The sequence below is a fragment of the Hippocampus comes genome, unplaced genomic scaffold (genome assembly GCF_001891065.2).
Source record: "Hippocampus comes isolate QL1 unplaced genomic scaffold, H_comes_QL1_v1.1 scaffold159, whole genome shotgun sequence".
NCBI lineage: Eukaryota > Metazoa > Chordata > Actinopteri > Syngnathiformes > Syngnathidae > Hippocampus > Hippocampus comes.
In genome coordinates this window covers 1,394,424-1,421,947 of record NW_017805742.1, presented here as the reverse complement: position 1 = coordinate 1,421,947, position 27,524 = coordinate 1,394,424, and the positions used below count along the sequence as shown (strand labels likewise).

The 27,524-nt window shown below is 42.7% G+C and overlaps 3 protein-coding genes and 1 long non-coding RNA gene across 6 annotated transcripts in view; 2 read left to right on the top strand and 2 right to left on the bottom strand.

Annotated features, from left to right (window-relative positions):
• The first annotated feature begins 437 nt into the window (after positions 1–437).
• Positions 438–6,495, top strand: map6d1 (MAP6 domain containing 1). Of its 2 annotated transcripts, none has more exons than XM_019883747.1 (3): positions 438–1,265; positions 2,130–2,409; positions 6,055–6,495. In XM_019883747.1, exons 1-3 carry the CDS (start codon positions 859–861, stop codon positions 6,124–6,126), a joined length of 759 nt encoding a protein of 252 aa, XP_019739306.1. In that variant the 5' UTR covers positions 438–858; the 3' UTR covers positions 6,127–6,495. The 2 variants fall into 2 exon arrangements, with proteins under 2 accessions (XP_019739306.1, XP_019739305.1); XM_019883746.1 differs by having other exon boundaries at positions 6,052–6,495.
• A 977-nt stretch (positions 6,496–7,472) lies between these two features.
• On the bottom strand, positions 7,473–22,561 carry yeats2 (YEATS domain containing 2). Of its 2 annotated transcripts, none has more exons than XM_019883830.1 (29): positions 22,405–22,561; positions 22,003–22,119; positions 21,793–21,890; positions 21,158–21,250; positions 20,846–21,076; positions 20,512–20,630; positions 19,897–20,058; positions 18,037–18,148; positions 17,830–17,874; positions 17,595–17,757; positions 17,247–17,489; positions 16,625–16,792; positions 15,840–15,931; positions 15,164–15,361; positions 14,272–14,500; positions 14,032–14,190; positions 12,938–13,062; positions 12,372–12,518; positions 11,897–12,079; positions 11,159–11,519; positions 10,955–11,089; positions 10,340–10,484; positions 10,113–10,189; positions 9,925–10,004; positions 8,968–9,172; positions 8,594–8,826; positions 8,386–8,460; positions 8,139–8,212; positions 7,473–7,886 (listed from the first exon to the last, which is right to left on the bottom strand). In XM_019883830.1, the coding sequence occupies exons 2-29, from the start codon at positions 22,100–22,102 to the stop codon at positions 7,778–7,780; spliced, it is 4,161 nt and encodes a 1,386-aa protein (XP_019739389.1). In that variant the 5' UTR covers positions 22,103–22,119; positions 22,405–22,561; the 3' UTR covers positions 7,473–7,777. The 2 variants fall into 2 exon arrangements, with proteins under 2 accessions (XP_019739389.1, XP_019739390.1); XM_019883831.1 differs by having other exon boundaries at positions 17,247–17,483.
• Positions 18,466–20,998, top strand: LOC109524171 (uncharacterized). Its single transcript, XR_002169916.1, has 3 exons — positions 18,466–19,093; positions 19,586–19,630; positions 20,911–20,998. It is a non-coding gene; the product is annotated as an uncharacterized LOC109524171 (long non-coding RNA).
• Positions 22,562–25,006: 2,445 nt separating the features above from the next.
• Positions 25,007–27,524, bottom strand: part of klhl24a (kelch-like family member 24a) — a 16,633-nt gene continuing 14,115 nt past the window's right edge. Inside the window, exons 6-8 of the mRNA XM_019883708.1 lie at positions 26,868–27,056; positions 26,325–26,513; positions 25,007–26,139 (exon numbers count right to left, since the gene is read on the bottom strand). Coding sequence (XP_019739267.1) covers positions 25,939–26,139; positions 26,325–26,513; positions 26,868–27,056 — 579 coding nt within the window. The 3' untranslated portion in view covers positions 25,007–25,938. The remainder of the gene's footprint in view (positions 26,140–26,324; positions 26,514–26,867; positions 27,057–27,524) is intronic.

The following is a 27,524-nucleotide window of genomic DNA, read 5'->3' as shown; positions in this document are numbered from 1 at the left end:
ACTTCTTATTTATCTTGTAAGTTTATCTTAAAATAAATAATTCTGTCGAAGTTGTATGTAGTGGTCTACTAGGAGTAATATAGTCTACGTTTGATTTTTTTGTAGGGGGCGCACTGCTACGTTAACTTTCCATTTACTTGCCAAGTAGCCTGCAATTGTCGTCTTCTATCAGGAAATCATTTTTCTTAAATTAAGTAATATACTCCTCATTCTGTTACTTTTTCAGGTTTTTTTTTCCTTTGGTAGGGGTTGCTGTATGTTTTCTGCTCTTCATGCTCGATCGACGCTGCATCACAATTATGTAACGTGAGGAGATGCAGAAGACAATTTCAGGTGCAAGACTGATTTATCACCGAGTGGACTCCAAGGCTGGAATGGGGCATGTGACCAAAAGTGGGGAGAAAATCCTTCCATTTGAATGTCGGAGATGTTTTTTTTTCCTTTGGTAGGGGTTGCTGTATGTTTTCTGCTCTTCATGCTCGATCGACGCTGCATCACAATTATGTAACGTGAGGAGATGCAGAAGACAATTTCAGGTGCAAGACTGATTTATCACCGAGTGGACTCCAAGGCTGGAATGGGGCATGTGACCAAAAGTGGGGAGAAAATCCTTCCATTTGAATGTCGGAGATGGAATGAGGAGCATATTTTTGCACGGATCCATCGCCAGAGTGGAGGCATTATATGAGAGCACGTCAGAGGAGCACTTGATCCCTGCTGTCACATGGACCCTCTCAGAATCCCACAAGCGGACCGACAAGGAGCAACACTCTCATTTTGAATGCTTTGTCTTTAACCGTTCTTTGTTATTTTTGTTTTATCCCTGCTCAAGTGAAAAATATTTGGGGAAGGGCGGCTATGGCTTGGCCGTGCATCAGCAGAGTGTGTTGCTTGGCTCGGTTCTGGAACCAATTCGACAAATCCGACCTTTCCGTGCCGCTCACCATCCAAAACTACTCGGACATATCCGAGCAGGAGGTGCGATCCGTCACCAAGCAGGTATCGTGCCCCACCTCTGTCCCCGGACCGCGAATTGCCGGCGACTCCCCCACCCGAGGCTCATTTAGGGCGCGCAGGGAGCCCAGCTACAAGCCCCGGGAGGACTACCAACCTCCGGGGGTGCCTTTCCCCAGTGTCACGCAGTACAAGCAGGACTTTAAACCCTGGCCCATTCCCAAGAAGGACCACTACCCTTGGATCAGTAATGGGAGCAGCCCAGGGGGAAGGTTGGAGGTGAAAGAGGAGGACAGGGGGAGCGTCTGCAGGTAACTTTCAGTCAAAGCGCTGTCCATGCAATGTGACGTATATTTTACGTTGGGTCCGTTACTTTTTGTAGAGATTTAGAGGAGATTGTATTCTCTTCCCCTGACCACCCCAATGAAATGTGAAATAACTGTCAGTGTAGTACTGTGAACGTGATTTAGATATATTAGTTTCCCCTGAAGTTGACTTTCATGATTTGACATCTTACATCGACATCTTAAGCAAAATTTATATTTCCAATGTTGCGAAACCGGTTCGGGGAAGTTCCCTTTTTCGTTCCACAGTGACTGTGACACAGTGCGCAAAGCAACAAATAGATGAAAATCTGCAACGTAATGACCACTATACTTTTGTTATTATTTATCTATATGTTAAAGCTTTATACATTGTATCACAAAAAATATATAGATGTGAGGTGAGGTGCAAATATTACCTTCATCCACTTGGGGTCACCATTCTCACGTTCTACACTGTAGTATCTGTGACTTTGAATGTATGCGGCTTTCAAAGGCGGAGCCTGTCCTGTTGAATGACGTGGAGGTCAGCGAATGAGAGTGTAAGTCTTAGGCTTCCTGTTCACTGGCTAACTTGTTGGCTAATCTGCCTGGTGAGTGCCTTTGCACTAGCATAAGTTTTTTGTTTTGTTTTGTTGTCTCCGTTCATTCAATGTCTACCCTAGAACACCTCTGGAAGGGTTACATTTCATCTCAATTAGCGGTTATCAGTTGTTCCAAATAGTAATGTTAGCTGAAAAACGTCAAACTTTAGATTAAAAGCAACAAAACAAAACAGACAGGAAAAGCCTACTAGAACAGCTGAACGTTATTGGGGCTTAATCACCTTTTGATGTATTGCTCTTCCCTCAGACAAGAGTGCAGGCCATGGGTGAAAAGTGGCAGGAAACAACCTGTGGAATCCCAAAACCTCCCACCTGAGACCAGCTATCAGGCTGCCTACAGCGGTGAAGCCCACCGGTCTATAGGGCCGCACCAGGGGAGCATCGCTTCTGCTAGCACCAACATACAGCCCGCCTCGGTACCCCGCCCCGTCGTCAGCACGGTGCAAGCCGGCCCCTCTTACAACCGTCTTGTCCTGCGCGACATCCAGCATGACAAGACAGAGCTCAGCACATCAACAAAGGGTCAGGTGAGCATACTCGGGTACCTTAAAAAAAAAGTATAAGTACAGTCAATGGGGGGTCCTTTTTGTTTTTTTCAAATTAGATTTTTTTTTTTTTGCCATTATATTGAGTATAGTTCCTTGGGTATTTTGATAAAAGCATATCACTGACCTGTTATTAAGACACCTGGTAAATGTATAAAACTGTGGGAAACATTGCAACATAAGGCAGAGGTTTTTTTTTTTGATACGGCATGCACATCCTGCTAAAAGTCATCTTGACTTGTCTCCCAAGCGGCACCCCGCTGTTGGGGCACCCCAGGGTAGTGATGCGGCAGGATGTGTCTCAAAGTGACCCAGCTCTTCAAAACAGGCCACATTAGGTAACACATTTGGTTGACCTCAATTGCGCACGCTTTGAGACAAGATTCACTAACATTTAAGAGAAGTAAACGTTCAACATAGCCCTAGTAGTAATTGTGGATGAAGCCCTAAAGAGAAAAAAAACCCTAAAGAAGCAGATGTGTGTGCTCCAATTGAAATTTGAAAACTAGACAAAGCTGAAATAATGGATAAGAAGGTGACAGGATTTGTGCGCCAAGCTGGCGACTCATTAGAGCATGGACATTGTTCCAGATTAGATTGGGATAAAACTCCCACCCTCCCCGACAGGCTGGCTGCCGTCACATTGTCCCACTGTTTGTGGCAACACAAAACTGTGAAGAATCTTTTTACATGGCATTTGGCTAACAGCATAATTACCCAAGTCGTACAAGTCACACTGGTTACGTCTATGCCGACTCCCTTTAGTGGTAAGAATAGTCAACCACCGTTACGAACAGTGGTACTCTGAGAGTTACATTTTTTTTTTCTAAGTGGTATTCGGTGTAAAAAGTTTTGAGAACAGACTTGGGGAATCATGCTATTATGTTAACGATCTACAGAAAATTTGGCAACTCACACCACAGTACAAGATTGAAATGTTTGACCCTTTGGTGGTCTGCATAATTCTCTCTGTGATGTTCAATCAAATGTTAGTGCTGTGGGGGACGGAATGGAAGTGAGGGGAGTTCAACGGCGGGGCACGCATTCTATTAATCGGAGCGGCCCGGTTAGCGAGGGTAAGCGGCGCCGACGAGGCCGCATCTATCACTTACTTCATCATCGGCAGAACGCTTGCGAGGTCAGCTCTCACTGGCTCACAGTCTGTGTCGGGAGTTCATCTGCAAATTGTTTTGATGGGGTTCTTCCTCACCTACTGGGGCACGGTCAGGATTCACGCTGAACAGAAAAGGGCCTCCCCCAAACTGCTTTACGACAAGTAGATGAAGCATAAATTTAAATGATGTCCCAAATGAGTGGCTGCAATTAAATCTGACCTTGTATGACAAAGACATTAGGCGGCCGTGAATCATCAAAACAAATTTTCAAAGCGTGTACCCATCCCGTAGCCCTACTTTCAGGATGTCAAATCCACTTCTATGACTTTCTGTGACTCTCCCAGTCTCTCTGTTGTAACCTGCTGATTACACCATGAACTCTTGTCAATCAGAAGCCTGAAGAAAGTCATTTTCTGGAAAAGAGAATAGAACTAGAAAAGTGAATTGAGGAAAATAAATCACGGTGAGTTTGTCTTGAAAATCTAAACTTTTGAAGTATAATAACATCAAATACAAGGGGTGATTAGATTCGTACATCTGCTTCACTGTTACGAGATTCCGGGTTTGAATCTCTGGTGCAACATGTTCACCACATGCTTGCATGAGGTTCCCTTCCACATTCCAAAAACAAATTCGGTTCATTGAAGACTCTAAATTGGCTTTCAGTGTGAATATGAGCGTGAATGCTTGTTTGTCCATATGATCCCTGCGATTGACTGGCGACCAATCCAGGATGCACAACCCCTCTTGACCTTAGTCAGCTAGGATAGGCTCCACCTACAACCCTCATGAGGAGAAGCAGAATAGAAAATGAATGGATGCATTCAATTCAATTCAACATCAGAACACATTCTGGCACAACTGACACAAGACTAAATTAAAAAAAAAAAAAAAGACACTCATGTCTTCATAATGCTGTCCAAAAAGTCCGTTTTCAGTCACTGAAAATTGGCCATAACAGGGAAAAACATTGAATAATTCTTTAACCCTTTCAGGAACAGCGGTTACTACAGTGGACAGCTTATCATGTTATCATGTTACAGGGTGCATGAAAGGGTTAAAAAAAAAAAACATCACCGTGTGGTCATCGCCTTCCGCTTTTCGTAGGCAAAGAGATTTGTGAATGCGCAGGCCGTGTCATCCGTGTCAGACATGAGCGAGACAAAACCAAATTGCAAATGAACTCATTTTGGATGCAGAGTGACAAACAACTCGGCTTCCCTTGCAAACATGGTGGCTCCGTTTCCAAGCAGAACTCGTTTCCGTATGCCCTGTGAATCATTCTGGGGGGGGAAGAAAAAAAAAATCTGAACGCTTGTGGGACTATGCAGCATTCCTTTTATATTTTTATCCATCGTCCTGCTTTTTTTTCATCTATCTACAGTCCTCATTGTTCCTCCGGCTTGGACTTCTTCCCCTTTCCCACGCTGCCTGCGATCACACAAAAGCTTCCCATGCCAATTTGGCAAAGGGGAAAGGCAAAACAAGGATTTGAGTTTGTGCTCATTGAATGGACAAAAACCTTTTCATCAAAATTCATCATCCGAAGCTGGGTGTATTTTCTTCTTTTAATTAAGACATTAATGCGACTACTTTAGTGGAAACTGTTTTGGGGAAAATTAGTAAGATTACGGAGTCACTTCATCGTAGTAGAAGTACTATTCTTCTTGTTTTGTGTCTGAATGACTATTACACTGCCTCCCAGTGGCCAAAGCGAGCACATCAGAAGGAGCAGCACGGTGAATAGGATTACAGCAAAAAAATCGTGATGCACAAAGTGCTTAATTTTTATTTCTTTTTTAGATTATTAATCTGTTTTGATGAAGTACAAAATCTTAGACTGCTAGTTTTCCTTGTTAAAAGCAAGAGGCTGGAACAAGAGCATTTCTTCTCATTTCAAAGGGGAAAGATAATTTGAGATACAAATGCATGGAATGACATAAACTAGTATCTCAAAGCACCATTGTAATAGCACTAGTACAATAGCGGTACGCAGCCGTCATCTAGCAGTCAATAAAAGAATCACTGAATTATATGTTCAATGCCCTAAAGTTGTTTTTTTTTAATGTAGTACTGTACAGTACAGTTCAGTTGTATTTAACTTTATACTTTTTTAAAATTTTGTAAACATTTTGAGAACCGGTACGATAGATGAGGAACGTGACTGTATGAAGAGAGACCAAACAGGCTGCTGCATTCAAAGCACAAATGATGGCAGGATATGTGTGGGAGGGGGTGACTACACACACGCACGCACACACTCCTGCTTTTTATCATGCCTTCCCTCAACCACCCACCCAAGGGCTTCCGGGACAGCAAGCCCACCATGCCGCCCAAAGACTTGCTCTCTGATGCTCACATAAAAAAACTGCAGCAATGAAGTTTAAAATAACTCTGACCCAATTTGACTACGACGGATTTGATAATTGCTAGAAGAAAAAAAGAATCTGGCCGACTTGTCAGCGGTGGCAGCAAAACAGTCTCATTTTAATGTGTCCGTGTTCTCCAGCAGGAACATCTGGTTCGGACCAAGTTGCCGCCAAACCCTTCTGCCGTTTTTCAAAGCGGATCACGAGCCTTTTAACATCGGACAGAAGAATGTCTTTGGAAATCTATGCAAGGGAATGTGTCAGGAGTGACCCCTGCAGAGTAAAGATGATGACATCACATGGCGACCCCTCCCCATTTAGAATCTGCTCTGGTTGCTACGCAAGTGAATATGCATGTGAGTGACTAGCTTTTGTTTTGTTTTTACAGCCCAAGAAACTGAAACTGTGTGCGTTTCCTGTATAAAAAGTGTGTGTGCACTTAATGTTGCTTGGGTTTTAGCCGTTAAAAATTAGTTATTTATTTCCCTTGTTTGGAAACTAATTTCAAACGTATGATTTTGTAAATCTATTGTAAGAATCTAAGTACGAGGTGAATAAAATAAAAAGGATTACCTGTTTCCGAACGCTTTTCCTCTGATGCATTTTTTTCTCAGTATTGCTCATAGTAAAAATATGAATGCTGATTGAATGAATGTAAACAGTTATTAAAGCCATACAGTGATTGGAAAAAAAAAACCACAAGTTTCTGCGATATAAAAAAAAAAAAAAGTGAAAATAATAAATCATGTCCAAACTTTTTCCCTGCAATTAAAGTAACCTGAAATGAAGTGTGTGCGTGTGTGTTAGTAGGAAAAAGATGTGCAGTGTGGGCAATTTTTTGGTGTGTCTGAATTTGACGAGACTTGCTTGGGCTTTGTTGTTTTTTATTACAAGAATATTGATCATATTTTTTGGTTTTCACTGAAACATGAAAAAAACAACATTGGGGGGTATTGTCTACTCTCGTTTGGTTCAATAGCCTCAACATCCACTCAGACCAACACTTGTTCAGTAAGACACTCACACAAAATGCAAAGTTGTAGACTAAACGTCATTACTAACACAGTATTTGTCGATGACACGTTCACGGACCTCACACATGCACCCACTCACACACACCGTTGTCAGCGTATGATCCTGGATAAAAATATAAAACAGACTTGCAAACCGCATCTATTTCACATTGATCACAAAGAGCGTACAACATGAGTTGACTGATATAAATACTGAGATTGGTGACTACAACACACACCGTCGTAAAAATAATTAGGTCAACAGATTAGGAACCATAGCAATTTATGCGCTCATGTTGGGAATGAAAAGGTTTGGAACGCGGCACGTGAATAAAACCCGCACAATCGCGTGAGCATAATTACCACCGCAGGGTAACACGGCATACAGTACTACATGAAAGGATGCTCCTCATGGCGGATCCTTGGTTACCACGGCAACAGCAGATTTGCTTTCCCATCCGTGTTCAAGGGAGGGCACGGACTAGGAAGGTGAATAATCAGAATTGGAATCCATAAAGTAGTGTCAGTCGATGGCTGCGTTGGCCCGGGCTTCGTTTCCGTGAGCAGGCTTTGTGACAGGAAATTCATTCATTTCATTCTACAAAAATAATCTGGTGATGAGGTAAGTGAGAGTGCAACTATCCGTGGAAAACAAAAAGAGCCACTTGACTCCACCGGGAGCACTGCTGTGGCGTCGAGGAGCAGCGAGGTGGTAAGCCCTTCAGTGATCAAGTCAATGAGATCATTAAGGGAGAGGACCTTTGTGGCGGGAATGTGGGATTCGGCAGACTACCTCTTCGTTGTTAGTGTTCAGTACATGTCATCTTGGCGAGGTCCCGGTTTGTGTCCGGCCTCAGTTGTCCTTGGCCAGGTAGCCCATGTGCGCATTGGTGAGGAAGTCACAGGTTGGGATGCTACAGATGGCTTGGTGGATGTTCATGGCTGTGATTTCTCTTGGAGCCCTGGAAAATAAGCGGTTTTGCAAGATCCCCAAGCTATGGCTCATGTAAATCTGATTATTTCTTGTTTCTTGGGACATTTTGATGAAAGTGTCACAGCAATACTGTTTCATGAAGACAGCTGAGAGCTCTTTTAAAATATAAAAAAATACTAATAAGTAAAAAAAAAAATTCGGAACCACATTAACGCATTCAGAATACGACACGTCCTGCACATGGAGGATGGAGCAGGTTGCGTGTTATACTTGAACTGACCTGTTGTGAGGGGATTTGGCGAAGGCACCAGCCAGAGCTTCTCTCAGGATGTCACTGGCCAACTGCTGTGTTGCCTGCAGTGTACAAACACATCCACACGCGTTAAGTCACGAGAAGAAAGAACACACGGCTCTGCAAAGCACAAGGTGAAGCGTGCAGCACTGTGGGGGGGCACACTGTATAATTCATCTCTTCAATCCGAGTAGAGTGCAGGAAAATGGAGGCTCTGCAGTAACATGTGACTGACCTTCACAATCATGTCTTCGATCACCGGAGCAAAGAGGTTCTTCTCCACCTCCACTGGCTGGAAGGTGATCCCAATCTGAGAGAGATAAATTCAGGTCTTTCGGTTATATTCTCCCGTGTATGTAAGTCGGAAAAGGCTCACGGCATTGTCGATTTAGCTCGACGTTTCACGCTGAGAGAAACAGTTTTCAGTTCAAGATGTTCCGAACCTGCTGAGCTGCTTCATCGACAAACTGGGCCGCCATGCAAGGCCCCAAGAAGAACTTGGGCTCCGTGTCGGCCTCCGGCTCCTCCTCCTTGACCTTGAGTTTTGGCGGCGGTGTCACAGTGACGATGTCTATGATCTCGTCGTCGGCCTCCTCCGGTTCGGTCTTCAGGAGGGCTTGCATCTGCTCCAACCGCAGCACCAGTTCGTCACTGCTGCTCAGCGTGGTGGGACACTCTGCGGATAGATTCCCTCGTATAAATGCTCTAACCCAGTTGTTTTAAACATAAAAAGGCTTCCCAGTTCATGGTATATGCACTGTTGAAATTATTTAAAAAAAAGACAGAGAAGCAACAAATACATTCCAGGCACACATACCTGGCTCGCTGTCAATCTGCGTGAGGACGTCCTCTATGGACTCGTCGTCATTCTTGTGCTGGGGTTCAGGGTCGGGCGGGGTGTAGCCCCTTTGCCGACACCACTGAACTACCTCTCTGGTCTTTGGGGGCGTCAGAGCCTGGAGGCGAGGTGCGTGATCCAACACATTCTGGATGGTTCGCTTGACGGCCACCGCTCGCTGAAGCTACGAACAGACATATGTGCAGTGTACATCTTATTTATTTTAAATTGCAATTCAAAGTTTTGACCGACAATTAACTAGAGCATCCATCATGGGTTCATTCAAACAAATAATTCAAATTTAAAGCTTTTCTAGTACTTTATAGCTGTTTTTAAGCATCTCAAAGAATTTGTATTCTGTGCAAAATTTACTTTAAAGCCATAAACATATTAAATTAAACAGAATATGACATCACGCCCCAATATTTTTTTCTTTTGTATTTGGAGAATGAAATTAAAATCTTTTATTTGCATTTTTTCTGTACAAACAAGCAAACTGTTTGAATTAAAAAAAAAACATTTATTCATCAACATTTATGAACGGCAACATTTAATCTATTCCGTGAACTTTGCCTTGACCTGCTGAGGATGCGCTCTGAGTACATTTTAAGTAAATTTGTCAATTAAATATTCCCTTCTGGGCTCGTGTGAAAGGCATTTTCGGAGGCAGAGAGTGCTACAGCATGGGATCGATGAAACAATTAAGAGGCAAGGCAGATACACACATCTGAGTAGATGTGAAGACATGACGCAAGCAGAAAGCGAGCTGACTCAGGGTGTGCGGCGTGGCAAATGGTGGAATGACCCTAAAATATGACATGGTTCAGTTCCTGCTTTATTAGAAACTGCTGTTTACTAAGCTGTAGGTGCTGCAGGGTTTAAGTAAGGGATTGCAAAATCATTGGAAAATGACCAGGCTGGAAAATAGCAACTTACCTCTGATGCCCTCCGTTTTCCAATATTCCAAGAATAATACTGTTCTGTTGAAGAGGCACAGAACGGATGCGAGTCTTCAGCTAAATGGGAAGAAACGTAGACTCAAATGTCAACTCGAATGACCGCCCTAGCCGTTTGCATATTTCGTGCGCAGCGTCTAATTCAGCCAAATGTTAACGCTCACTTACACTTATCTGGCACAATGAGCGGGAACTTCTTGACCACAGCTGTCAGCAGCTGCATCATGGTCTCTATGTGCTCCGTGCTGAGGAAAGAGCAATTCATTATTGACTCATTAGTAGAGATCATCTTTTCCATTCTGATGTGTACATGCATGCATGTACACAGACATTTATTTTATATCTGATTTTTTTTAATTCACTGTGAGTGTAACAGAAGCAGCAGCCATCCATACTTGATGAGGTCATGCGTAGAATGATCTGCGCCTTGCTCCTGCTTGACCGTGGTAGCTGCAGACAGAACGTGGACAGATGTGGGGATGGGGCCCGGGGGTGACGGACCGGCTGTAACTGCTGTGCCAGCACACGGCTCCGTCTTCACTGTGGCAATGGAAAAGCAAGTGTCATTCATCGAACACACCTTCTCTAACATTGATAAGTCTGGAGTACAGGATGTAGTAGGATATTTACAGAAATATTCAGCCATATAATTTCAGCGTATATTTACTGTTGTGGTTGAAATTTGTTATGATGTTGAATTTTACTGCATCCCATTTAACTTAATGTTGTGATAGTACAACACACACATGACCGGGCACTATTCTTTTGTATCAGATGACAGGGACATTTGCTGTTGGCAACCGGTGTGAAGGAGGGAATAACGGCTGTCATTGAAAGAGTGTTTTGTGCTTTGGGAAGCTCTGACATGTTTTGATGATGTAACACATCGCCGAGTGCAAAATGAAGTATCAAGTGATGGAATTGGAAGTGTTAGTGGAAGACAAAAACATTTCCAGAAGAAGCCTTTGAGGAAGCGTGTACGTAAAACTCACTTTCAGAAGGCATCTTACCTTTGCTAAGAGGCATGAGTATAGTCTGCATTGGTCCTGACCCACTGGCCACCCCAAGCTGCTTGAACTGGTTAGCAGGGATTGTCAAGACGGTCTGCTGTGAGTTGGAACCTCCAGAGTGGATTTTCAGCATGCCTGTTTTCATACGAAAAGCACTTTGGTGATATCAACATGATCATATTTAGGGAGCTCATTTCAGCCTACCTGATATGGTTGAAGTAGTCTTTCCTCCTCCCGTCGCCATCCCACTGACCAGTGATGCGGCGGTGACCAGTGACGCGCTCCCGCTTTTCGGCACCACAGCACCCGCGCCCTTTGCCATGCTGACAACAGGCATGCTGGCAACGCCTTTGGTGACGTTTACCGGAGCAGCAGCTGAACCAGGAGCACTTTTGGCCAGTGCGGCAGAGTTTGCGGCACCTTTGACTAAGGTGGCCATGGCGGTCTTGGACAAACCGCCGCCTGCTGCAGCACTGGCGCTCTTAGCCGCGTTGATCACCGCTGCTTGATTGGCTGCCATTAGGAGAGAGTGGTACTGCGAGGCAGACTTCGGACCATCAGAAGCCTGCATCAAACACAGAAAGCATTTGTTCATTCGTCTCAGAGAGTTTACACAATTTCATTAACTATGCCAAAAGGAAAGAGCTGCTGAGTGATCCTTTTGTGTATCAGAAAGTGTTTCTTTTGTGCCGAAGCCACTGGGACTTGGTGCTGGCTTTAGATTTTAAGTTAATGAAGTCTTTCCATTTGCTCATGTTGAATCACCACAACCCGGCTTTTCACACATGAACAATTTCTGCACTTCCAGAAGGGAATTACATTTTTCTTTCTTTCTTTTTGTTTTTTTCAAATTCAAGCATGTCACTTCATATATCTGCACTTTGACTGTGCCTGTTGCTTGCTGATGCAAGTGGAAGAAAGGAAACGACGCAAGAAACTAACCTGCTGCTGGTTGCCAGCTGCCACAGTGCTGACTGAGGTGGGAGTGGAGCTAGCGGCAGTGATGACGCCGCCGGTCATTCTCAGTGTAGTCATCCCGGGCTTGGACAAGTGGCCTGCTGTGGTCACCGTCTTCACAGAGCCGTCCGATAACTTCACTTGAGCGCTCTGGGAACCGCCAACCATCTGATGTTTGTTGTAACACAAATATTACGTTTTCCTGCAGTCAAGGGCTCTCCTGCTACCTCACAGATTTTTTGGGGGGTCTTTCTCTCTCTCTCTCTCTCTCTCTCTCTCTCTCTCTCTCTCTCTCTGTCTGTGTTTTATGTGTCACTTTGTGTGTGGGTCAGAAAATATCCTCTGTGATAAATGGGGGTTCATTATATCCTGTACTTTACACATTCAGTTTAATAAGGAGGGAAGGTAGATGCAACAAAAGTTTTGACCGCGATCAAGAAGGTAGAGAGGAGTTTCCGACCTGAGCCAGAATGGCAGCTTTCTGTCCAGCTGTGACTCTGATGGCCTGCTGAGGAGCGGTCGATGGAGATGACGTAGCATGTGCCGCCGCACCAGAACTCCCCTGCTTCCCTGACCCGTGAGATGACTGGCCCACTAGAAATGTGCCCTAAAAATAGACATGCGAAGGCACCAAAAACATCGTTTTGTTATCAATAAGTGATACGTTTCCTCAGCCCACTGACTGAGCCGATAGCAGTTCTGAGATCTGTGAACTGTGGATTTGATGGCTCAATGCAAAGGTAGCACTGTTCTAAAACAGTTCTAAAAGTGGCTACTGGTTAAGTGCTGCTTCAAGGATTTAGAAAGTCTCCATCCATGGACTAGAATAAAATATCAGAGAGGATGGAAATGAATGTTGCATGTCCTGCCACTGTATTAAAAGCACATCCCTACCTGCAGTATCTAAAAGATGTCAGACATTCATAGAATGAGTCTCCCAACACGTTTGATTCAAATATAAAATGGAATAGTACCGTTGAGCATAGTATGTAACATGTCTAAAGTTTGCATAATAATTGTACCCACCTGAGGGGTCTGTTTCAGGATGTATGATGTGTATGACAGGTTGGAAGGCAAACTGCTGGATGAGGAAGTTGAAGAAGTCTGCGTGCCCCCTGCGCCCGCTGACGAGCTGCTCTGAGACTGCTGACCTTAATTAGACAGGGACACACCAGGCACAAATCTCGTTGAGAATTGTCCCAATACTTTTCATCAAAAACTTTTTTCTTTCTTTCTTGTGCAGTGTGAAGCCTCTAGTTTGCAATGGGGAGGGGGGGGGGGTGAACAGATCACGGATGACTCAAAGTCCAGGGGAAATGAAAAGCTATCTGAATCTGGAGCTGCCACCAAAATACCCAGTAGAAGCGGTCGGGAAGTTGTTTCCTCAAGGATAACTGGTCTAACCTTGACTAACAGTGACTGATTTAATACAGGGGCGGAGGGCATGTAGGAAATGTCAGGGTAAAATGCTTTTGGCCAGGATGCTAACCCTGGATACTGACTCAGCAATTTTAGATTGATGTCATCATGAGAGCATTACTGTTGTTGATCTGGCTGTTGCTGTGCCCATTGTTCTCTCGTCCTTTTCATGAACTTGCACTTTGTAGTTGACCTGGCATTACTTTTGAAACATTCATTAAAAAAAAAAAAAAAAACTTACAGAACTTACTTTGTACATGATAAAACCATACAGAAAGAATCAGCTTTCTTCGCCATATTTAGAATGACTGCGTAAGTCATGATTTAGCTATGATGATCCAATCAAAAAATATAAATCGTCAGAACGATAATGTTGCCTGAGATATTGTAAAAGTAGAATCTGAAAAAGTTCTTGCATTGAATCCTAACAGCGGGGCTTGCCTAATCAGTAGTCCGGTTGAATAAAAGTGAAGAATTGCACAAGATTTCAGGAACAAACTCTTGAGTTTCATCAGCTGAGAAAATTAATTCTCAATGAGAGAGAAGTGTCTCACATCTGCAATGGGAAACGAACACCATAGTGTGTCGCTTCAAAACACTATTTATCACAAACTTGTAGGAGAACGTGAGTAACAAAACTAAGGCGATGTTGTAAATTTCTGCATTGCACAGCAGTAAAAATAGGACAAATGGTGTCTAACCTGCATTGGAGGCTCGGAGGATGGCTCCCTGTGGGATGAGAAGCAGCTTGCCCTTCCCTGAGGGGTTCTTGCTGTTGGTGGTAAGGTAGAGCTTCGTGCCCGGAGGCAAATTGGCAAGATTAGCCAGGTTGTTAGCAGGCAGTTGAAGAGTAGCCATCACTACATGCAAAATACGCAGAAGACGATTCACACACGGTGATAAACCGAAGAGGGAATTTGTGCACCAGAGTGAACTCTGACCTCCAGTCTTGCCACCTGAACCCCCGCCTGCCTTGGCGGTAACCTGTTGACCGGAGATGCCACTCGTTCCGCTGACTATGGCTTTTGCTACCCCCTGTGCCAAAACCTGCTTCCCACCCACCACCTTAGAGACGGAGGGGTTCCCCTTGGCAACCAGAATCTGCCCACTGCTGATGGCCACCTGCTTCACTGCAGACTGCAGCGTTGAACTCACTGGAATACCTAACATCTAGTCACAGGAAGAGTTCCACATGAGCGTCCAACAACATAATGTATACCATATACTGTGTATACAGGGATATTCAGCTTTTGGGTAAAATTCCAGGATAAACATGAAATGTGCTCTGACCATTACAGATGAATTTAATTTGACCGTTAAACTTTTGAATGTCCAAATCAATGTTTCAGTACTTTTTGGGGAGACAGTGTTCACTAACCATGTATTGACACAATACATTTCCAAGGAAGTCCACTTCGATACCTTTCTGTGGCTCTTCCAGTCTCTCCGTTACAACCTGCTGATTACACTGTGAGACACTAAACTCAGTGACCACTTGCTGCTGAAAAGGGTTGGAGCAAAGTATTGTTGATACTTAGTTTGGCCTCATCTTGGTGTTTGATGTCAAAATGTGTACAGGATGATAAAAAAAAGATTGTTTCAATATCAATGTGAATTAAACTAACACATTTATTGGTTGATTCATGCATGAAACACTGGGTGTAAATTTTACCATTCAGGTGCTTGCCCTCCTTCTACTCAGAGGGTGAAAATTGTAAAAGGTGACCTGTAAAGGCTATAGGAGATTTTTGGTACATCCTGATATTTGACCCAAATGCCCGATACCCCCAACTTTTTGGGTGACACTAAAATGACCTTGTAAGACAGACCGACCTTGTTTGTTGCAGCCCCTGAACCTCCTCCCGTCTGTTTCTGAGCTGACATGGAGATCATGTGTCCTCCTTTGACTGAAACAAATTGATGTGACGCTGTGGCAGCTGGTTGCTGTTGGGTAGTTACTGTCGAAGCCATCTGCTGTTGCTGCTGCTGCTGCTGTGTTGATACTTCCCCTGGCTCTTGCTTAATGATAACCTGTAAGGAAACACATGCAGGAAGCATTTAGGTGTACCCATTCTACGGGTTGCAATTTTTAGACCTCTAGTAAGATATCACAAAGACATAAAAATCAAGTCTCGCATTTGACTTGATCTGAGTTTCATGTTGCTGGGGTAAAACCTGAATTTTAAAAGTGTTGTTTTTCTCAGATTTTTCTAAACAGTCTATCTATACGATGTTTCATTTGCTTTCATATGAGATGTGCATAGATGAATGAACATAGAGAAAAAAAAACATCATGTGCATAATAATTTGGAAGACGGTGATTGAGCCTTGGCTCAATTATGGTTAAGAAACATTGACTTAGACTGCTTGAATAAAAAAAAAAAAATACATGAATAAGAATTGAAAGAAAAGACAAAAAAATAAAGCTATGGTAAGACTGTTTGACAAATGAATGTATGGGGTGAATTTAAGGTCCCAACATTCTTAAAACAATCAATATTCAACTCACTTTCATTCCAGATGAGAGGAACGTGCCTGTGTGAACTTTGGGAGCTGGAGAGCGGGTTCCCTGAGCAGCAGATTGTTTGGCCGAGGGACTTCCTGCGGAGTAATGTCCACATAAACGGACGAAGTCATGAGAGCCATGGCAGAGGATGCAGTTCCTGACATCTGCTTCAAAGACTTTTAGCCAACTATGTTGTCAAGAGTGCATTTTCCTGATAGAGCATCTTTGAGCTGGTGTTGTTATATCCTCACCTACGGCATTAAGTTTCGCAACACCCACATCAGCCACACAAGCTTTTGGGGGGGGGGGGGAGCTATCTTGGTGAAAGAATTTTCAAGTTCGTTGCAAGGCGGACGTGTTGGTGAGAATATAGCGTATCGGCTAAAAACTACACATCTTTGTCAGCAGGCGAGGAATACTGAATATGTTTCCAATTTTCACCATCCTCCTCAGATGAAACACAATCCGGTCACCATGGCAACCACTCATCCCGCATCCGTCCTGCTGCCTCATCACACTTTTCGAATGGCAACGGTTGCAACGAGGCATGGAAAAAAAAAAAAAAAAGAGTGGGAGTGCTTGCAGTCTAAATTTGTGATGGTGAAAGAGGACAGAGGATGTACAGAGATAAAAAGGGGAAAGAAAAAAGGGACACTGGAGGGTCATAGTTACCAAATGTTCTGCCTTAGAGCACAGTAAAACACGGCCATTTTTAACTTGGGTGTGTGGGCGGCCAGACACCGCTTCTGTGGGTTTACTTCACAGCAAGCAGGAAGTGACGCGCTTACCTGCGGAGGCGGCCGACGAGGACGCCACACCGGTCACTTGGCCCGGCTTGTCCACGATAACGTAAGGGTTGTTGAGCACCGAGGACGAACTCTGTTTGCTGTGGACAGGAGTGGAGGAGGTGGGCGTGCGAGGCAGCGGTGAGTGGCTTGGCGTGGAGATTGGAGAACCTGTGCGACGGAGAGAGCGCAATGGACCAGCTGTTTGGATATACCATTTTTTGATGGTGTGTAATTAATTGCAAAGCCCCAGATATGACATGGGGTTGATTTAATTGCGGCTACAATGTACAGTAAAGATGACATGTACACAAAATTAGGGCCCGACCTTTGGCAGAATAAAATCCCGATAACCGATTAATCGACTGATTAATTTTTAAAATGATATATATTTTTTTGATCCATTTATACTTCCAACAGGAAAGATGTGTTACATGTCGAACATTTGACTGTTTTACGTCACTTTGTCCTTTAGTATTTGTTCAACTTTACAAAAGAGAAAAATCGTCAGTTAATCAGTTAAGTTGTTTCCAAGCTTGACATTTAAAGTGGAGCAGAATCAGAAACCATCTCCACCCATTCCCCTTGTCGGTGAAGGAAATGACCACCAGGTGACGGCAGGTACCTGAGACTATTTTGCAGCTCATGGTTATCGGTTGGAACGTCTTCCCAGGTGACTCAGCGGGGCTCGGCGGTTGTCCTTGGGGAACAATCTTGCAGCTTGCCGTAATGGGCTGGAAGGCCGAGTTGCCGTGGCAACCCAGAGTGATCCTGTCACTGGCTTTAGGTCGTGTCGGTGTGCGTTCCCCCGCTGTGAGGCTTGAGCGGTGACCCCCCGCTGACCTGCCCGTCTCTGCTTTGACTGAAGCTGGGACAAAGTTCAAAGAAAGAATTTCATGTTTGTATTTTTATAGGCTTTGGAAGATGTGGGATGATTACTTATTATATTGAATCAATGTTCATTTAGGGTTACCTTTGTCCAAACTGGAATCATACGAGATGGGCGGACTGGAATGTCCGCAAGGCTGAGAGGTGACCGTCATTGGGCTGTTCGCTCTGTGGGTCACCTTGGAGGAAGATGGCTGCAATGGAAATTCTTCACCAAGAGAATTCCTTTGGAGCTCCACATCCACCACCTGGAACAAAAAATAGCCGGTAAATAGTTTCTGAATCAAATAAACATTATGAAAAAAATACGTTGATCTTACCGTCTCTGCCCCCAGTGTTTGCAGCCCAGTGTAAGTTCGGTCAAGCTGCAAGAAAATAAAACACAAAGACAATCAGCCCACTTAAAACTCATTCACTCCCAAAGACGTTTTTCAACGTCTTTTCAAATTTGGTCTAGAATTGGCTGGTACTGAATGAGTTAAGAAGGTCAAATCTCATTTATGAATTTAACGATGACATGGACTTACTTTCAATTGATGGATGATGTCGATACGTTTGTTGCGATGGTCTTTGAAGTGGATCTGGATCCTGACAGGAAACTCACCCCACCCACGACGGGTTAAATGAAATGGAGGCTCACTGAGAATAGAAGCAAGGTCATTCAAATGTACAAATTGTAAAAACATGCTTCATTTATTTTTTGTTGTTATTAAATACTACATCATATACTATTTCCTGCAATGATGCCAAGAGGGAGCATTGCATGTGTCAGAAAACTTGAATCAGACAGTAGAGCTTATGCTCCACAGTCCCATGGCAAGGGAAAAACCTTATCAGCTGAACAATCCAGTTGGATTTCGATTGCTGGCATAGAAAATAGATCGTTTATTAAAAAGCCACATGGACAATAAAATCCTCAACCTAGATCAGGTGCGCCATAGTCTCTAACTGAACAATTGACAATGTCAGAGTATTCTTGGGTGAACGGATGTGGCATTGTGACTCTGCAAGTCATTCCAAAATTCCCAAGGTGATTTTGTCTGCCCGAGATCAATCACCACAACAAAAGCATGTGATAAAGACATAAGACAAACAAACGGCAAGTATTCATTCCAAAGTTCGGTTGAGTTGATCTGAAACACATGACAAGGACACAGAGAAAAGCCTGCGGTGTGCTTTTCATGCAAAAAGCATCTCGTGTCTCATATGACAAAGCTATCATGTAATCCTTTGTTTTCTAAAATAATTACTGCTTTTTTTTTAATTTTGCGTGACTCACTGCTCTCTACTTGGAACTTTTAGTCATCATTACCAAGAGACTGAACCTCCGGGGAACACACAGAACACGTGAATGGGAGTGGTTATTTGACATGTTTGTCCACTGGTGACTCATAGCAGCTCCGTAGGTCTGATAGAGGGAGTGCTTCAAAATTAAGTAAAACGTTTTCATCGTGTGAACGAACTTCCATCTCAGTCAACGCAGCCTGTTCCATAACACTGGATGACTTCTGAATCATTCTAATATTTGAAAGTGCATGGAGTTCAGCGTGGCAGACAAATCGCATTGCTGACATCTCTGCCACGGTAAATTCAAGTTTTGACTTGACATCTCACATCGCTTCACACACGATGGCTACCGTTTGAACTTCATCATTGACTTCGCAAACAGAGTGTTCCAGGAAACCCGGGTTGAATTCTCATTCGGACAACTCCAACCGGCGTTTAACAAAAGAGGCTCCACTGAATATTTGTGTGCGACACAGATCTCCTGTTACAAAGCTCCGTCATTTGAGTTTAGACATGCCCTAAATTTGCATGTTATTCTTCGGTGACTGCACAACAAGTACATGAGAAGGTGTGCCCACTTTGAGTCATACTGAGCGGCGTGACAACACTCGCCCACGCAGCCCGCGTGGACTTTTTTTGTTTGTAGTGTCAAACGGGAAAAGGCTGGTGGTGGAACAGCACTGAGCTGTAATTGAACTTGTGAGAATGGAGAAGATACATTCATCATCAAGTACCACATAACCATCCAACGTCATGATTCTGCTGATGTGTTAATTTTTTTCATAGCAGGGGATCCTCCAATGAACACCTGACTGTCGCAGAGGCTATTTCTTAGTAAGCATCTCGTTTTCCTAGTTCCTTCAGGTTAGCTGGGGAGATTAGGAAAATTGAGGGGGGAGGGGGGGACACAAACTAATGACCCAGAATAATGATTTCACATTGCAACACAGTATTCCCTGTAGACACACAAGGGCGTGACGCGGCAGCAAACCTTAATTGGAACAAGTATGTTTCGTCCTGAGCTGCCTGAGGCAACCGCTTGAAAAAGGAATAAATAAATAAATAAAAAAAACATCAAGCGAGCGCTGATCGGCACTAACCTGACTTCCACCAGGTCATTGGGTTTATAGCTGGGGTGCAAGAAGAACCAGACTTTCTTGACAAAGTGGTCGATGCTGGGCTCCTTCCTGGAGCCCCTGACGTACACCATCCACTTATGAGTCGACTGGTCGTTCTCCTCCCGCTTATCAGGAGGAATGTATCTAAGAGGGAGTGGGGGCAGGGGGGGCACAAGGGGTGGGGGTCAAAAATCCAGTAAAAATTTTTATATATAGAAACTTCAAGCGTTTATATACGTATTTGTGTCTGTACATTGCAGCGGATATACAAAGTCTGAACACCCATGCACAAAAGCCAGATTTTTGTGATGTAAAAACAAAAATGAGACCAAGATAGAGATCATTAATTTAAAAAAAATTCCATGTCCTTGTCCTTTTTTGGGTGTAAAAAGAGTGAGTTACTGAGTGAAGAAAAATATTTTGGGTGAGCAAGTGCATTGGTGACGTTTCAACCGTGTGACTGGCATGTGAGGGCCAATGTGAGGAGCCTTTGAAATAAAAAGTGATATCGTAGGAGATGTGGGGAGAAACGTTACGTTGTAAGCACGTGCACTAACTGAGAAACTTAAGGACTGTGTAGTTCACCAAATCACATACTTGGAAACATTTCCCACGACGATTGTCTTCTTTGCGTAGAGTCTGGAAGCCTCATCGCTTAGGGTGTGGCACGTCATCCTCTGCTCATTTCCCAACTTTGTCGGCACACCAAAAGTGTCCTTCAACAAATAATAGGAAGAATATATTCTAACTTTCTAAAGCACTTATGCTATTCGGCGAACAATAGGTTACACAGGCAAATAGCTCAAAACAATAATGACAGATTCCTGTTTCCTATGGCTTAGCGGTTGATGTAACACAATTGAACCTCCCAAAAAACTTTCGCCCTTAACCATCACATAACAATAAAAATACATCAAAGACATGTATCCACCTTTCCAGTGTTGCGACCAGGTCTCCGTTCATGCTTGCTGCTGTCCTCTCTCCATGCTCCCTCAGCATCCTTTTCAGTACTGTCTCCATGCTGCGAGAGAGATTCAGACTCGGACTGGGCCAGAGAAGGCGTCTCGGAACCCTGGTTGAGAGGGGAAGAGGAACGAGAGGGAAACTCCAGGAATCGGCGGATGGCTGGATGGTTGAGTGCTCCGGAGTCACTCTTTGAGCTCTACAAACATACAAAGAAACATTGTGGTGTGGAAAAAAAAAAGTTGACTGCAGACTGGATTTTAAAAATTGAGGAAATTACCTCCTGGAGCTTTGTCATCCCAGCATTGGCATAGAAATTGGCCACTATGCACGCTCTCAACTTGTCCATCATCCTTCGGGCTTCATTGAGTCGCTAAAAAACAAAAAGATGATCGCTCTATATTTTATTTTTTTTCTGTGAGAATTAGAGACGATTGGACAATCTCGACTGTAGAGAATATAGGAAGAATAAAGAAGGTAAAAGACCGTGTCAGGGGTGACAGAAAAGAACCACCTGAAGCGAAAGGAAAAGCTTTGTAGGGCGGTAGTGACACCTGCCATGTTGTATGGTTTGGAGATTGTGGCAATGACCAGAAGACAGAAGATTTAGATTTTGGTGACATCATCTATAGTTGATCCTGACCATTTGATTGGCAGATATGAGCTTTTTTATCATAAATCTAGAGATGCACCTATAAATGTTTATAATGAAATTAAAAGATGCATGGTTAAAAGGATGCTGGAACTCGAGCTGTCAGGTAGGTGGCAAAGATGAAGACCAAAAGTGATATTCATGATGTGGTGAAGAAAAGAGTTCAAGCAGAAGATGCAGAGGGTGGGGAGAAATGGGGAGGTGACCCCGGAACAAAGTTAAGCAGAAAGGGAAAGAACATAAAATATACAAGGAGTATTTACCTGACTAATAATATCTATTTCATGCTCTTTGTTCTTCATCTCCAAGGAGAACTGCTCAGTGATTATGGCTTCTATCTTCTGGACTGTAGCATCTCGAGCTAATAAAGAGAGACAGGCGACATTTTTTTCAAACGCAACGAGAGCGAATTACTCAAGACATGCATGACAAAAGTCAGGTGTACAGTGTAGGTATGGCTTTAAAGAACTTACCACTTAACTCCGCAGCTTTGTTTCGCTTACTATTTTGGACTAGTGCAACGTCCTCGTAGTCGGGATCACCATCTTCTATTTTCCTTTTAATTCCCGACATGATTTTCTTTTTATCACCTGAGGAAGCACCAAAAAAAAAGGTGTTCAATTAAAACAAATCATACCGGTGCTCCAATGTCACATACGTTTAGTCCCGATTTGACTGAAATTCCACAACGAAGTGTACACAGCGGCACATTATAAACGTGAACGTAAAGCACGCTTTCCATGTCTCGTCAGCTCAAAGTTGGGCAAATTGATTGTAGTTGCTCTTGCAGGTAGCACCGCCGTGCTAGTATGCTAGCAAAACCTAGCACAGCGTTTTACGACACAAACGCGTTGTAGGCTACGATATAAACTTACTCTAAAGCCTTGGAGTGTGGAGGAAGGTTCCTTTGCGGCGCCTTCCTTCTTATTCAATGGCTGCGGGCCGTTTAACTGTTACACTTTCCATCTTTCACACTCGTGTTTGGGGGTGTGGGGGGGAATTGCTAAATCTCGATGTGGGCAAGAAAGCTAAATTGCGGATAGCTAGTCTTGGAAGTTCTTCGCAAATTCCACTAGAAGGTGCTATTGTACAAATTCGGGTGTTTGTAATAAATAATGTACGCTGTACTAGTGTAACTTTTTGTCTTATACTAATTTAACAGGGAATATACTGTAGTTGTTGAATTTATTTTGTATTTGTTTTGATTTTATATACACGCTTTATAAAGACATATTTTTGATGTATTTTTATGATTGTGATGTAATAAATAATGAGTATGGTGCCTTTTGTGTGGTTCTTATTCTAACAGGTGAATGTATGTTTTCTTTCATTTGACATACTATCTTTAAAAAAGAGAATTTATTTTTATTATATTGTCAAGTAATGAATGTGTATTGTGGTTTACCACACACAAACTCATTATTTTAATAAAGGTAATTTCTTAATGTTTTCATAATTTTTTTCACCATGTAATGAATAACTGTCTTTTTAATTACTGTACTAGATGCGGCTTCAGCCTTCGTCTCTTTGGCTGGCTTTGTTTTATTATAAATTGTTATATTGACTGTTTTGGACTGAAAATGGATGAATGGGGCTGAATGTCTTCAAGATCCAAATGTATTCTTTTAAAGATAAAGAGCAACAAGAAAGTAGACTGTATTTTGTACAGAAAGAAAAAAAAACTTTATTGATATTGTAAACAAGTCAACGATTGCAAAAACAATGTATTGAATCCTTACAAACAACATTTTAAAATATAGCATCACACATACATTTGTGATGGTTCATATAAAAAGAAAATCAATATTCCCTTGCTGGTTTATTCTTTAAAGGCACATTATTTTACACAAGGTGACATCAGAATCAAATCCAATTTACCCAAGTTGGTTTCTACTTAAGTACATAAATTCTTAAAAAATAGCTCAAATCTTGATACCTTTTGCACATGGGGTCAAAAACACACAATTCCACAACAAAATATAAACACAAAATGAGTATAAATCTTATTAAAGCAAACATGTATGAAAGTAATCAACACTGGAGGAAGTGCTGTATCGCATTTGAGTAAATACTCAGTGAAATCCCAGACACACACATACACACACTTCTTCTCAAACAGCCTCTGCTACCGATATCCTACCGGCTGGTTGGCCTCCTGTGATGCTTTTCCTCCTTTGATAAAAACTGATTGCTGGATTGATTATGTTTTGTCCATGTCCTCTTCACTAAAAATGTTGAACAAAAGCAAAGCTCTCACATTATAATCTTTCTAAAGTCCTTTCACTGAACTTTGCCCTCTCGTGTCTTTGTCATATCTGAACCGTGGCATGATATGGCCAAACAGAGGCGTCCGACACAATCCCCTCCATGTTTCATGTGAAAGCAAATAATATTTACTGATACAGTAATAAAAAAAAATAAAAAAAAAAACAATCAAGAAAATATTTTTTTGTCAATTTATCTTTTTAACATGATTCTATCAAAGTGCACAATTGGGGCTCTCAGTTATAGGAAGAAGATCCATTTCAATACAAGAAAAAACAAAAAGTTCACAGCAACATCTTGTCTATCAACACCTATCGTAAAAAAAGGAAACAAAATTTTTTTACTGACCTCAAGTCAGGGGTAGTGCTTCAAACATGTCCTCCCACTTGCAAACCCACAAACACACACGGAGGTATCTACGGTTAACCCGAGTTACATCTTGTGTCGTTTAATGCAAAGGTGTAAGCAGCATTCGTTAACATGGAGCGGCCATATATCGCTAACACCATCCAAACTGCGTTGTAAAAGTCGCGCACGCAGCAACCGTGTCTGTACAGGCACATCCCATATTCAGAGCACACTCTAGATGAGAGTTTGATCTACAAAAAGGCCACTCTTTATATCTACAACACCACCCACTTGCCCACTACGCTATTAAACAATCAGAACACACTTGGTTAAACGTATACACAAGAATTAAAAAAAAAAAAACAACAACAACAAAAAACACAACACGCACACACAACTTCTAGTTCGTACAATAATCTTAATAACAAATACCAGTAATAAGATGAATATGAATGACAACATTGCAAAATAAAGCTTAGATAGAAATATGGAGGTGAATCAAAGTGGCAAAGGTAAATGTACATGGAAGAAATGGAAGGAGTTCAATTTCATTATCTAAAAAGGGAAGTGAATAGTATTGCCATAACTTGGTACTATCTGTTTTTGTTTTCTATCATTCCTGCAGGTGAAGGGAAATATATTTCTGATTTGAAGCACATTAGTGCAGGCTGTCAAAAAAATACTACACATAGTCATTTTCATTGTTATTCAACGGTAGGGTATTTTTTTACCGAATTGTTTTTTATGTTTTTTTTTGTTTGTTTTTGTTTTTTAACTCGGCAGCACTTTGAGAAAAAAAGTACATTGGAAACAAAATTAGCATTGCTGTTTTTGTCTGACCTAGCTTCAAAAATAAATAAAAAGTTTTTTTTTCACATTACATTATTTATTTATAGGGTGTTCCACAAGTCACAATACACTTCCCTTTTATAATTTAATTTCAGGTATCACTCAGCATGAGATGAGGCCATCAGAATTTGACAGTTTACGCTTTGAACTCTTTTTTAGCAGATCCTTGGCCGGGGGCTCACCAATTGACAAAAGAGGCGGGTTTCGAAATTGCCACCTGGCAACAAGTATTTTTGTCCCCCACGGCAGTGTAGAGCCCGTTTGAGAAGCTTTAGCCATCACCATGTTCCTATGCATCGTACATTTTACGCTATCAATGCTAACTTTCCTTGGCCCCCGCTAAAGGCGTCTTCATTGGCGGGCAAAAGAGCAGGTCACCCGTTGCATGGTTAATCAAAAAAACAGATCCTGTTTCGGGAAACTTGCAAAGCATAGCACAAAGTGCACGATGCATTGGAGCAGTGTCGTCACCATACAGCTTCTGAAATTAGCGCTGAACTGCAGTAAGCGACAGAAAAGCTAGGCGGCAATTTTGCAACATTGTTCCAAAGTCAATCGATCATCCATGGGCAAGGAAATGATGTGCTTCCAAAAACAAACAAAGCCTCAGCTGTCCGAATGATACCTGAAACAAAACAGGGAGAAAACAGGAAATAGAAAGTGTATAATAACTTTTTAGGGATGCTGCATCCAAAAAAAAAACAAAAAACTGATGCAACATTATTTGATGTTCTTTGGACACTTTCTAGGAAACCTGCTGTTAATAACAACAAAATGTTGCATGTTGGCCATGTTTGACTGTTGATGTTCATTTTGTTTTGTTTGCCCAGAGCATGTTGCTACATGATACTGTGAGAAAATAAATTAACTGACTGATGCTTGTGATGCAATGAATTGTGTGTTTATGTGTGCGTACTCAGACACTCTAAGTGCATGCACGTTTCTGATCATGGCCTATGGTACTTGTCATTGAAGCGATGAATGGTTACGCAGCCGTGGTAAGAGATGCAACGGGGCATCGCAGCCACCCCTGTGATGATGCCTGTTGCTGGGTCATAACACATGATGGTGTCCGTTGCTTCGCCGTTTTCGCCCCGGCCACCCAGGATGAAGATCTTACCGTTACACACCGACATGCCGCAACTCTCCTACGCGCAGGAACATAGCAATTACCTTCAGGCACGCAAGCCTTATCTATTCCTATTTTTGTCATCATGTTATTACATTAAAAAAAAATGATTCTGAACCGCTCCAGGTACTAAATGCATCCACGACGTTCAAGGTAAACAAGCTTTAGGCAATAGTAATTAAAATGGCCACAAATATGTCCTACCTGTTTTGCAAATGTATGTACCACATGCATCCAGTAGTCCTCTGCAGGGTCGTAGCAGAATACGGACCTGGTGAGACCGCCGCACACGTACACGAGGTTGTTGAGTGATACGGCGGTGATGCAGCGCTTGGCGATGGGGATGTTAGCTCGGAGGAGCCAAGTGTCCGTCTCTGGATCATAACACTGGACCTGGGACATACAGTCAAGAGATGCAAATATGAATTTGAAACATACCATGGGCAGCTCGTTAGGTGTATACTGACAATCTATAAAGCAGGGATGTCCAAAGTACAGCCGGAGCAGCATGTTTTTTTTTTTGTTTTGTTTTACAATAAATTTCCTTTAATTCTCTAACTAAACCCAGATTGCATAATAAAATGACAAGAAAAAATCAAAATGGCATAACACAGACTTTTATAGAGTTTGTGACCTGATAGGTATACTCCTGACAATATACGATGGACGTGATAAAAAGGCACAGTGGCTGTCATCCCTATTTGTCCGAGAGTGTGTGTTTGAAGCAGGGAGACATCTGTTTCCCACCTTGTCTGAACAGGTATTGTCGTCGGGCCCTCCTCCTATGACAAAGAGCTTGCTGGCACAGCTGGCCACAGCCGGCGAGCTGACCGCCTCCTTCAAGGGCGCCACCTCTGTCCAGCGGTTTGAGAAGGAGTCATAACACTCCACACTGCTCAGGCGGCTTTGGCCATCGTAACCGCCCACAGCGTAGACCTGGAATATACACGCCCACACGGATATATTAGTTGTGTACCAAAAGCTTTCGCGTCAGAACATACGTGCTGTTTTATAATGGTAAACGGTAAACAGCTCATTTAATTACAAAGGTGAACATGATTGTACATCAGCACAAAGAGAACCAGTCTATCTAGTGCGGAGAGGAAAAGAAATGACGCACTGCTTTCAAACACTTCGCCTCTGACTGACGTCTGTAAACTCCAACCCACAGGCTATTGTTATTGACTAACCCTTATAATTCACCGTGTCTTTTGACGACCACAGACAATATTTATCTTGAGCCATTGTTTCGCATCGACACACTTCTTTGGGTATCAATAAGACTATTCAACACTTAGGTGAGGCTCGAAAGCTAAACTTGAAGCCGGGTATGAGGCATTACACTCGCCAGTCATATTAGGTACACCAGTACAATCTAATGAGATCCAGTTAAAATATTGTCTT

What these genes read in the sequence shown, in the direction of transcription:
- map6d1 (XM_019883746.1), top strand. Translation starts at nt 859, where the DNA reads ATGGCTTGGCCGTGCATCAGCAGAGTGTGTTGCTTGGCTCGGTTCTGG. An exon ending in GACAGGGGGAGCGTCTGCAG is followed by an intron (nt 1,266 to 2,129) that starts GTAACTTTCAGT and finishes CTCTTCCCTCAG; the next exon opens with ACAAGAGTGCAGGCCATGGG. An exon ending in GCACATCAACAAAGGGTCAG is followed by an intron (nt 2,410 to 6,051) that starts GTGAGCATACTC and finishes CGTGTTCTCCAG; the next exon opens with CAGGAACATCTGGTTCGGAC.
- yeats2 (XM_019883830.1), bottom strand. Translation starts at nt 22,102, where the DNA reads ATGTCGGGAATTAAAAGGAAAATAGAAGATGGTGATCCCGACTACGAG. An exon ending in GTCGTGGGAAATGTTTCCAA is followed by an intron (nt 20,059 to 20,511) that starts GTATGTGATTTG and finishes ACTCCCTCTTAG; the next exon opens with ATACATTCCTCCTGATAAGC. An exon ending in CAGCTGGCAACCAGCAGCAG is followed by an intron (nt 11,520 to 11,896) that starts GTTAGTTTCTTG and finishes TGTTTGATGCAG; the next exon opens with GCTTCTGATGGTCCGAAGTC.